An 11757-nucleotide genomic window follows, 5' to 3' on the forward strand; every position below is an offset into this window, starting at 1 on the left:
TAGGCATATAAAGGAATCTCTCCTAGAATTCTATCTTGAAATTGTGAGCAAATCCTTAACCTTAATCTAGCATCTCATAACGGGCTCCTCCCTACGTATATAACGGGCCCTGCCAAACATACCTAACATGAAAGAGTCATAAAGAAAACTAGCATCCTACATAAAATGATCTAGGGGCCCTGCCCAACAAGCAAAACATGATTAGTCCAACATAAAGATAAAGAGTCCAACCCACCAAACGGATAAAGGGACCAGCCCATCAAACACATGCAAGAGTAACAAAGATAGCTAGCATCAATCTTAACAAAATCCAGTGGGCCGGTATTGGTGCCTTCGACCCACAAGTATAGTGAAGAGACTCACCTATCGGTCGATACTCAATCGCTACTACTCTCACTATGAGAAATACCAATGTTATACACCACCTATATAGTTATACAAGGTAAGCTCTTATCTTTTCTTCCAAAACTAGGAGTTTAACCAAAAGTCAACTCATGCCAAAAAGTCAATGGTCTGCGTTGACTTTAGTCAACCGCCACGTCGTGGCCATCTATGGCCACACCGTAGCCCTTATGAAATCGAACAGTCGGGCATTTCCCAGTCGACACGTCGTGGCAACCTAAGGCCACGCCATGGACGCTGGGTTTCCAACAACTTAATGGATTAAGCTATTTTCTTGGATTCCAAGATCTTGAACGCTTAGATCTTTTCCATTTTATGGTCTAAATAGATAAAGTTTCCAACATTATACATTAAGACACCCAAATAGATCAAAATCTCAAACCCTAGGTCCAAATAAGGCTAAATAAAACAATATCTTAACCATTAAGCCCTTAATCTGAAAGTGTCCTTAACTTAACCACTCAGAAGAGTTTCTAATGGCAGATATAGCATAAAGATGGGAGCTTTATAGACATGCATGTCCAATACATGTCTAGAATCCTTTTTAGGTCAAAATAGGGCTAAAAATGACCAAAACCTCATTCAAGGTCAAGAACCCCTAACCAATGTTTAGATCTACAATGTATGTTTATCATGGAACTCAAGAGAGTCAGTAAGTTGCCAACTTTATGTGTTCCTTCCATTCAAACTTGCTTAAACATGAATAACATTGGAAAACATCTTAGATATAACCACTTCAATCCATAAAGTTTGAGCCTTTGACACTTACAAAGGTCCAGAAGCAATGTGAGATGTTAAAGATGTTGTTTCCTTGCAAGATCCACCAATAGAGCACCTTCTTCTCTTTCTTCTCCAAGCCAACAAATGCTTCAAAAGGCCACAAATTTCCAGGGGAATTAGGGCTAGGGTTTTTCTGATGTAAAATGGTGTTGGAAGCTAGTAATGAACCCTAGAAATGAATTAGAGGGGTTTAAATATGAATGGGACCCTAAACGAATCATGGGCTTGGGCTAAAACAGTTGCCACACCATGGCAACCCTTGGCCACGCTATGGTGGTCCAATAAAATATGTGTGCTTTTATTTAATCCCATATTGTGGTCACCCTTGCACCATTCCATGGCACATAGTTTTTCCTCAAAACTCCATCTTTAGCCCCTAAAAATATAAAGCTAAACCAGTCTAGAACACGAGTGTTACAATGTGGTATTTGGTAACTCAGTAAGCTTTTTGCTTATGGTCTATGTTTATGTTTTATGTATTTCTGGTACCAAAAGGAAGAGCTAGACATGATTGCATCACATCCACCTATGTTCCACATTTTTTTGACTTGTTTTGTACTTTGATAGATATTTGATACTTTTCTATACTTTGATGGGCTTTTGGAATGAATGAATGATTGTTTTGGTTGACTTAAAACAAAAATTTTACTTAGAAATGTTAGGGCGTTACAAGTTGGTATCAGAGTCTTGGTTTGTCGGATTCGGACACACCCTCGAGTGTGTTTGGACTCCACAAAACTTGTTAAAGGTTATAGATTTTTCTTGACTATTGCGGATTATTTCACAAGGGCTACATGGGTCTATCTTTTAAAGTCCAAAAAAGTAGTTTTTCTTGTTTTACTTCTTTTGTTAGTATTTTGTTGAACCAATTTGATACCAATGTTAAAACTGTTAGGACTAATAATGAAACTGAATTTTTAAATAATCGTATGAAACTATTTTTTGAAACAAATGAGATTTCTTATCAAAATTCTTGCGTTTACACTCCACAAAAGAACGGTGTTGTGGAGACAAAACACAGACATATTCTTAATGTTGCTAGGTCTTTATTGTTTCAATTCAGTATCCATGTTAAGTTTAGGGGAGAAGTTGTTCTTACTTTTGTATTCTTAATAAATAGAATGCCCACTTCTGTTTTGAAAGGATTGTCTCCATATGAGCTTGTTTCTAAAAAGGTTTATGTACTTGATCATTTAAGAGTTTTTGGAAGTTTATGTTTTGCGACTTGGCTTAATACTTCTAATAAGTTTTCTACAAGAACTAAAAAATATGTTTTACTTGGTTATTCTTCTGAAAAGAAAGGTTATACATTACTAAGTATTGATTTGAATCATGTTTTTGTTTCCAGGGATGTGAAGTTTTATGAATCCGTTTTTCCTTTCAAACTAAAATCAAGTATTGTTAATAATATTGATAATTCTTTTAAAAATGTAGACCCGTTTTCCTATGATGATTTTAATTCTAATTAATACATTAATGATAGTATTAATCCTGGTGACTTGAGTGTTAACCACCAGAAGAATAGTGAAAGTGCAGATTGGACCCTAGATGAGACCTTTATTGATACTACACATGTCAGTAACCGGACTGATGAAGCACATGAACCTTTGTCGAGTAGGATTATACCTTGTTCATTAGGAAGTTTTATGTCCAAGGAAAGTAGTCAATACATTTTTTTTACCTTTCCTTGCCCAATATTTGGGGTTCTCTAGGTCTAGGAGAGAGTTAAATATGCCAATAAATTTAATTGTTATATAGTTGATCGGTGGGGGGGATAAATATTGTATAGAAGGAACTAAAAACAATTCTTGTCTTAATAATGAAAATAAATGCTTTGTTTCCAACTTAAAAAAAATTGTTGAACCTAAAACCTATGAAGAAGCTTCTTTAGATTCTAACTGGATAAAGGACATGCATGATGAAATGGATGCACTTTATCGTAACCATACATGGGATATAACAACTTTACCAAAAAAATCGTAATCCAGTTGGATGTAAATGAGTGTATAAAATAAAATATAAACCTAGTGGAGAAGTTGAAATATATAAAGCTAGATTAGTAGCAAAGGGTTATAATCAGCGGGAGGTTGACTATCATGAAACTTTCTCTCCTATAGCAAAGATTGTAATTGTTCGTATTGTAATTTCATTAACTGTTAATAACTCTTGGCCTATTTTTCAGTTGGATATCAATAATGCTTTTCTTTATGGTGATCTTTTTGAGGATGTGTGTTTGACACTTCCTCAGGGATATCACACTCAAGGTGAAACAAGAGTTTGTAAACTTGGTAAATCTTTATATGGTTTAAAACAATCACATAGGAAGCGGGATGAAAATGTATGTGATTCTTTGTTTAGTTTTGGATTTCAATAGACTATTAATGATTATTCTCTATTAATTTGAAATAGCAATAACTTTGTTATTGTTCTTCTTATTTATGTTGATGATATAATATTAAGTGGTAGTGATAGTAATGAAGTTGAAAAGGTTAAAAGCTTTCTTAAAACTTAGTTTCTAATTAAAGATCTTAGGAAATTGAGTTACTTTCTTGGAATTTAAGTTATAGATATTAATAATGGTTTGTGTCTTAACCAAAGAAAGTATTGTCTAGAATTACTACATAAATTTGGGATGTTGGGTTGTAAACCTATTAAAACACCTTTGAAAGCAAACTTTGTTGCAAATCGAGATAGTGATAAGAAAGATGAAATGCTTGATAATATCACTGAATTTCAAAAGTTAGTTGGGATATTATTTTACCTAACTATAACAAGGCCTGGTATATCTTATAGCGTTTAGATTCTTGATCAGATTATGCATAAGTCTCATTTGAAAATTTCTTTTCGTTTGCTTAGATATTTTAAATGTAATCTAAGAAAGGGTATTTCTATTTTTAAATCTGAAAATTTTAAGATGAATGGTTTTGTGGATGCTGATTGGGCTAAGTGTCTGTCTTCTAGAAGAACTGTAACTGGATACTTGGTTTATGTTGGAGATTTTCTTGTCTCTTGGAAAATCAAGAAATAGTTTATTGTCTCTCGTTCTTCTACTGAGTCAGAATATAGAGCTTTGGGGTCTGTTGCATGTGATGTTGTTTGGGTTTTGAAAGTGTTTGTTGATTTAGGAATTAAGGACTTAACCCATGTTAACATATATTGTGATAATGAATCAACAATTAAACTTGTTCAAAATCCTATATTGCATGAAAAAATCAAACACTTAGAGGTTGATTTGCACTTTATTAGAGAAAATGTTTTGAATGGTGTTTTTAAAATTGTTAAAATTAGTTCTTCAAATCAGAATGCAGATATTTTGACAAAATAATTAATTTTTCACAACATGATTATCTTTCAAAAAGAATAGGTCTTATTGATCCTTTTAGTGAGGGTTAATGTTGGTAAAAATGTTAAGTTTAACCAGGGGTGTTGAAAATATAAAGTTTGTGGTTCTAAACTTAACGTTTTCTTGTTTAGTTCTTGTTTGTATTTTTCTATATTGTTCAGGGTCTCTATTGGAATATTTGTAGGTTGTTAGTTAATTGAAGTTTCCATTTAGGGGCTTGAGTTGTATTTGTGTTGATTCTCATGGATTGCGGAGATAACTTTGTTCAGTGGACACGCGGATCTTCGAGTATCTAGGTCCAGTTATTGACTCGAGTATATATGTTTAGTGTCTGTTTTCATCTCATAATTCATAGAGCGTACATACACTCCTCCAAGAACTCTCTCGTTTCTTCTTTTTAACTGAACATGTATATATTAGGGTTTCACTCTTTTCTCTATGTTCTTTGAAATAGCAGTAGTTTTACGTTGAGTGTTCATATTGAGAGTAGAGTAGGTGGCTTGTAGTGAGGTTTCTGGTTTAAATACTTGAAAATATTATAATTTTTTGTCCTAAAATGATATAAGAATCGTTAATGTTGTGAATGTTTGAACATGATGTACGAGAGGGAGAGTTATATGTATACAAAGATTTTTTTCCCTTTTGTTGACTTAGTTTGACTATTTTATTAATTTTGATCATCTTACTCATTGACTATTTTGACCGATTTTAAACCACATAGCCCAATTAACGAACGATTTTGACCAAGCTTAACATTGACTACTTTGTTAATTTTGACCAACACATGTTCAGTAGTGTTGTTTTTCTTGGATACATATTTTCATATGCTTTCATGGCATTTGATTTTTTACTTTTCTCTAAAACTACTCATGGAATTTTTCATCTCATGTTCATTCGAGTAAAATATAACGATCAGAAAATAAAACACCGAGTTTAAAACTACTCATGGAATTTGCATTAACAATATCATTCCACACAAAAATAACTGCAATCTATCTGGCTCATATAGGCTTATGGTAGTATCAAGTGGGATGAGAAAAGTGGAATTAAAATGGTACAAGTGAACAATTTAAGCGTTACAATAATTATAATAAGATGAAAATCAGAATTGCAATAATCCACACTTTGAAGACCATGCATCACCACATCTCATAGCTCATCCTACATCATTAACAAACATTTTCCAAAGCAGTGAGATGATATATTTTATTTGTGATTCGAGATATTTGTTTCTTTTATACTTAATTGAATTAATGGGTTAAACACTTAATCTCTACAGTTATATATAGTTGTTTCTTTTTTACTTGATATAAATAAAATGACTTAATCGATTAAACCATTAAAGAAATTGATGAACAAAATGATTTTTTTGGAATGTAAATTGATGAACGTGTGTAAATGACAATTTTACCCATGGAAACAAACTGTTTATCTTTTTGGACTGTTGGACCGTGTGTAAATGTCAATTTTACCTTTCAGTTTGGAAATTATGTTGAATAACTGATGACTATTCACTTTGGAAATTAGATGAATGGTCCCTATGGTTTTGGGTAATTTGCACATTTGGTCCCTAACTTATTTTTTTTAACTTGGAAGATCCCTACTGTCTGTTTTTGTTAGGCACTTGGTCCTATCTTACCTAAAAAGACTATTTTGCCCTTGATTTTTTTATTTATTTAAATAACACACCCCCCACCGTACTTCCCCCTCACATTACCTTACCTTACCTATCTCACCTTATTTAAATAAATTAAAAAATTAAGGGCAAAATAGTCTTTTTAGGTAAGACAGGAACCAAGCGCGCAACAAAAACAAACTGTAGGGGCCTTTCGAGTTAAAAAAATAAATTAGAGACCAAACGTACAAATTACCACAAACCATAGGGACCATTCGTGTAATTTACTCAATTATAAATCACTATTTATTTTATATAAACAATGATAAAAATGAGATAAAATATAATCACTATAGGATTAGTAACCTGTAACAAACTTTATATAATATTTAAATTGACCAAAGCACGAGAAGGATAGGATTGTAAACGGATGATTAATATTTTATTTGGGTTTGAATAGGTAGGGGTAAAATTGGAATTTGAAAATGAAAAACAAATTAACACATGGAAAGAAAAAAAAAGATTAAAACTTACATGATAATCATCATAATCACGACGCTGTGGGCAAAAAAAAAAGGCAAAACCAGGATCAGATTAGAAGAAAATGAAAATTAGAAATCAAAACAACATTTGTATTTGTAATTTTGTATAGTATAACGAAAGATGAGAAGGGCATTTAAGTCTTTTTCACCTTTCCATATCTGTCCCTGTATCTGTCCCTATAACGCTCCTTATCTCGGTGTCTTCTACCATAATCTCGATCTCTCTTCCTTTTTTCACCTTCCTCTCTTGCTCTTTTTGCTTCCTGAATTTTTCATAGTTTAAATTAAATAAATAAATAAATAAAACATATAAATCTATCAATAAATAATAAAATGAAAATATTAGTTAATGAGTGATGAGTCTGAGTCTAGTAAATCACCTCTTCTTCCCTTGCTTTTTTCGCTTTCTCAGCTTCCTCTAATGCTTCTTTTTCGATCTGATTTTTTTTAAAAAAAATTGAATAATTGATTTTAATTAAATGTATTATTAATGTTTGGTATTTTGTAATAAAAAAAAAAAATAAGGTGAGAAAAACCTCTCTATGGGTGAAAATTTCTTTGACAACTTCTTTTGCATACTCCGGATCATCACATATTAAAATATTGTCAAATACAGATCCAGCTTTTACCTGAAATAAATTTTAATTATTATATATTTAAACAGAATGTATAGTTTTAACTTTTAACTCTATTATATATATATATATATATATATATATATATATATATATATATATATATATATATATATATATATATAGTTTATTAAAATTAATGTACTTTTTCATTTAGAAAATAAAATTAATGTAGTCAAGACCCAAATAAGATTTTACAATAAAAAAAAAATTGCTTGTTATTTTTGGTTGGAGTGAATTTTTAATTTACAAAAATAAATATAACAAACAGTAATTATAACACAAATAAGATTATAATTATAAATATATATGTTGTAGACATTTTCAGAAAATCAAACTGTAATCGAATTAAAATCATGAATATTTTAAAGAGATTTGTGTCATTAAATATTATATATAAAAAAAAAAAAAAAAAGATTATATTGAAATTGTTGATTCCATTCCATATTTCCATTCCATTAAACAAAAACAAACAGTTTTCTTCATTCCAATGGAATGAACAATTCCATTCCATTCTCAAATCTCAACATACCTGCCAAACTTCAATTCCCACATATTTAATTGGCTTCAGCACATATAAATCAGGATCATCTTCGAATTCTAAGCAAATAACAAAAAGAAAAAGTAAATCAATTTCCTAAAAATTAATATAAAATAATAAACATTAAAACAGTAACATGAAGTTCTATACTTGTATATAGCATTTTAGTACCTGGATTATCGATATAAGGGATCTTCCATTTCCCTTTGTAGTTTGGATTTTTAATTTTCTGAATCAAAAGAGAAGTTTTTTTTTTTTTTAAATTGTAAAATATGGGTATATGATTTTATACAAAATCTTAAGGGTAAATAAAACTTTATCTATTTAATACCTTTGGTTTCCATGGCCCTTTGTATGCTGGATTTGGTATCTTTGGTGCTCTCCATATTCCATCTTCATCTTCATCCCAAGTATCAGGCTAAACAAGATTTTATAAAAAAAATAAATAAATTAAATAAATAAAAAAGGATAATGTCACTAAATAGCTAACCAAGTTTTAGATTTGTTGTATCTTAATGAAATTTAGTAACTTTTTCACTTTTAGTAAATAAGTTTCTGTTTTCTTCCAAAGTTGTGAAATTTTATTGTAATGATTATAATATCGTATAGAGTGAATTATTTTTTTTTGGATGTGAAAAGTTATTTAATTCACTTAATTGTGTTTAAAATCCATTTTCTTTGGATTTCAAATGTGCTTTTCAAAACAAAGTTTTATTTGTATAAAAAAAACAATATATTTGTTATATATTAAAAAGGTAAGAACATTTTTTTATATTGTCTAACTAAAATATGAAGTCTTAGAAGAAAAGAAACAAATAGTAATACAAATTTAACTTTACTAATCAACTAACCTTTTTAGCTTTAGGATCAGGAATTTCTCTTGGGATTGAATCATAGCCCTGAGATACAAAATAAAATAAGAACAACTTTTTAACATAAAAAAAAAAAAAAAGATATAAAAGCATAGGTCTAATTTCTAAATGCAACTATAGTAGTGAAAATTGCTTTGTATTTGAATGACATTTGCTATAACTGAGTAAATTTTTCAAAGGGCAATATTATAAAAGAAAGAAATGAAAGTGGGATTTTATAATAAAGAAAACAAATTAAAACAAGTTGCTATTTCTTCCATTTAAACCCTAACATCATTAAATCTAATACATACCTCTGGCTTTACTTGATCAGGATCCTCAATATATTCCCTTTCTTCCCAATCCACAGGCTGAAAAGTTTAAAAAAAAAAAAAAAAAAAGACAATTGAAAATGTAGCTCAAAGGATAAAAATAGAAAATATAATGTTTAAAGCTCAATAGAAAATTCCAAAAATGACCTTTTTGGCCTTGAGATCTTTGATTTTACGAGGTGGAAGGATATCCCAATCTGTATACATGCTTCCAGAATCTCTCTCCCTACCATCTATTAAAATACTATAACTTGCATCAGGCCTAAGGACAAAAGTGTAAAAATGTGTTAACTTGTCTGTTTCGCATTGCAAATCCTTCTTGATTGGATAATTTTGCCCTTGGTAGGAAACAATAACATGAAGCTTCTTTGTCTGTGTGCCACATAAATCTGGTCCAAACATTACACTTCAAAAAAATTAAAAAAAAAAACAAAAAGTTAATACATTGTAACATAACAGTATAACACCACTACTAATAATAATAATAATATGGAGACTTTATAATGTTAAGCAGTTGAAAGAACTTACAAAAAAAAAAAGCAAAAACATTAATAAAGTAAGTATTATTGTTGTTTTTTCTTGGGAAATCTCCAAAAAAGTCCCTACATTTTGACCTCGTATTCAATTAAGTCCCTATATTTTTTTTCTGATTAAGTCCCAAATACCAGTTAAATTAAATATGAGGTCAAAATGTAGGGACTTAATTGAATATGAGGTCAAAATGTAGGGACTTTATAGAAGATTTCTAAGCGTGAAACTGGCTAATTTGAAAAATTGTCAACAATTGAATAATTTAAGTGGTATTCGGGACATAATCAGAAAAAATAAATAATAAAGGGACTTAATTGAATATGAGGTCAAAATGTAGGGACTTTATAGGAGATTTCTCTTTTTTCTTTTATAAAAAGATGTGAGAAAACAAACCTGTAAGGAGTGTCACCACCGAATTTCTTTTGGTTAACATATCCAGACATAAGCTTGATATAACCACCACCACATTCAATGTCTTGTTCAAATTTTATAGAGTATTGTAACACCAGTGTTCTATTTTTGTTGTTGAATTCTGGGATTTTTGCAGAGATGGCAGTATGTCTTGCATCAACTGATGTCTGAATGCCTGAAATGATTCAGAATGATCAAAATGTTTGTTCATATGATTCTGTAAAAAATTGTCTAGAAAGTAATTTTGCAATTTAAGCTGATTCACCAAAAGACCTTGTTGTGAAATAGGTGGTTATTTTGTGATGAATGTGTGAAAGGTAAAGGTGGTTATTTGGTGACAAAAGACCTCCCATTTTGGTCATTTCTGTGATTAAAGTAACTACAACATTTTTTTGTGAAATAGACAAATGTGAAAAAGGTGATTATTTGGTGAGGATAGAAACTAATGGAACAAAAAGGGAAAAAAAATCCAGTCTAAAGCATTGCAAGATTTTATAGACAAACTAACCATGAGACTATTCCTAAAAATGGGCCTTTCCTAAAAAAGACTTTTCAAAAAAAAATTATATAGATATCCATTTACAACACATGGAAATGTTAAATGTTTTACCTTTATCATCTGGATCACCAGACCATGATCCAGCTGTGTGTTTAAATGATCCAGCTTTTCCTTCATTTTTTTTCCAATCAGACTTCACCCATCGGCTCTGCCACCCATCTATTTCCCACAAATTGAAAAAAAAAATGAACAAATTTAGTTAAGTCATCAGACACAAAGCTCGAAGCAAGAACAACACATTACTTGATCAAGTAAAGATGCACTACGTTTATGGTAGGCATGGCCTCTTAAAAACCCCTAAATTATCGCAAATTTCTGAATTATCAACTCTTTCTCCATTTACATTTTGCACTAGAAGCTTATGCAGTGTACAGATATGAGATATCGCAAAGCAATCCGCAAGTATTGCAAAAACTAACAGCAATTTGACTTACGAAACAGGTTGAATCCCAAATTCACATTGTTTTAGTTGAGATATGATTCTCCTTCGTAAAATCTCTACTTGTAGCAGGAAATCCTAAACGGAATTACACGACATGTACGTACAACGAGAAATACTTCTTCAAACACATTTCTCACTGATAATCTACAACTTCACTTCGGTATTACACTAAAAGCCTCTTGAGACAAACTTAAAATCGGTAGATTATGTAACATCAGCAGGTTGATTTGACAAAACATTAGGTTTTTTTGTTATCTGATTGCTTAAAACTTTGACTGGAATCACTAGATGCTGCAAAAAGTAAGATACGAGTTCACAATTGCTAAAAATTACCATCGAATCGCTCCTCGAAGATGATCTCTGAGAAGGAAAGAGTACAGATAGAGAGAAACACCAGCACAAGTGCTCCAAATTGGAATTTCTGCTGAAGTGCAGACCTTTCAGCTCCATTCTTGCTCATCTTTTACCGGCCGACGATGTCGTAATTTTTTCGGACTTGTATCAAAGTGTTTAGTTATTTATATAAATTTAGTATGCAAATACCAAAAATTGAGACTTTAATTACAAATATGCCATTCAAGCTCTTTTCCAACGAGGAGACTTCTTAACTAAAAAATATAATTTGTTTTTATAGATTTATCATGGCTTTTTAATAATAAATTTATTAATTTTTCAAAATAAATTAATAGAAAACTATTTTATAAAGAAATTAGAAAATTATTATATATGAATTATTAAAATAATTTTAGTTATCATGTACTTTCTCTTAGTTT

The 11757-nt window shown here is 30.6% G+C and overlaps 1 protein-coding gene across 1 annotated transcript; it reads right to left on the reverse strand.

The window, feature by feature from the left end:
- Window positions 1-5457: 5457 nt before the first annotated feature.
- Window positions 5458-11478, reverse strand: LOC111882182 (calreticulin-3). Its single transcript, XM_023878535.2, has 14 exons — window positions 11318-11478; window positions 10594-10701; window positions 9966-10158; window positions 9189-9447; window positions 9024-9080; window positions 8710-8757; window positions 8190-8276; window positions 8030-8087; window positions 7850-7917; window positions 7219-7311; window positions 7063-7119; window positions 6832-6945; window positions 6675-6698; window positions 5458-5686 (listed from the first exon to the last, which is right to left on the reverse strand). Exons 1-14 carry the CDS (start codon window positions 11442-11444, stop codon window positions 5675-5677), a joined length of 1305 nt encoding a protein of 434 aa, XP_023734303.1. The 5' UTR covers window positions 11445-11478; the 3' UTR covers window positions 5458-5674.
- Between the last annotated feature and the right edge of the window lie 279 nt (window positions 11479-11757).

Source organism: Lactuca sativa, chromosome 2, assembly GCF_002870075.4.
Source record: "Lactuca sativa cultivar Salinas chromosome 2, Lsat_Salinas_v11, whole genome shotgun sequence".
Classification (NCBI taxonomy): domain Eukaryota; kingdom Viridiplantae; phylum Streptophyta; class Magnoliopsida; order Asterales; family Asteraceae; genus Lactuca; species Lactuca sativa.

Bases quoted from the DNA above. Each gene is read 5' to 3' on its own strand.
- LOC111882182 (XM_023878535.2), bottom strand. From the start codon at position 11,444: ATGAGCAAGAATGGAGCTGAAAGGTCTGCACTTCAGCAGAAATTCCAA. The intron at 10,702-11,317 runs GTAATTTTTAGC...TGTGGGAAATAG, and splicing joins CTTCGAGGAGCGATTCGATG to ATGGGTGGCAGAGCCGATGG. The intron at 7,918-8,029 runs GTACTAAAATGC...TTATTTGCTTAG, and splicing joins CCCTTATATCGATAATCCAG to AATTCGAAGATGATCCTGAT.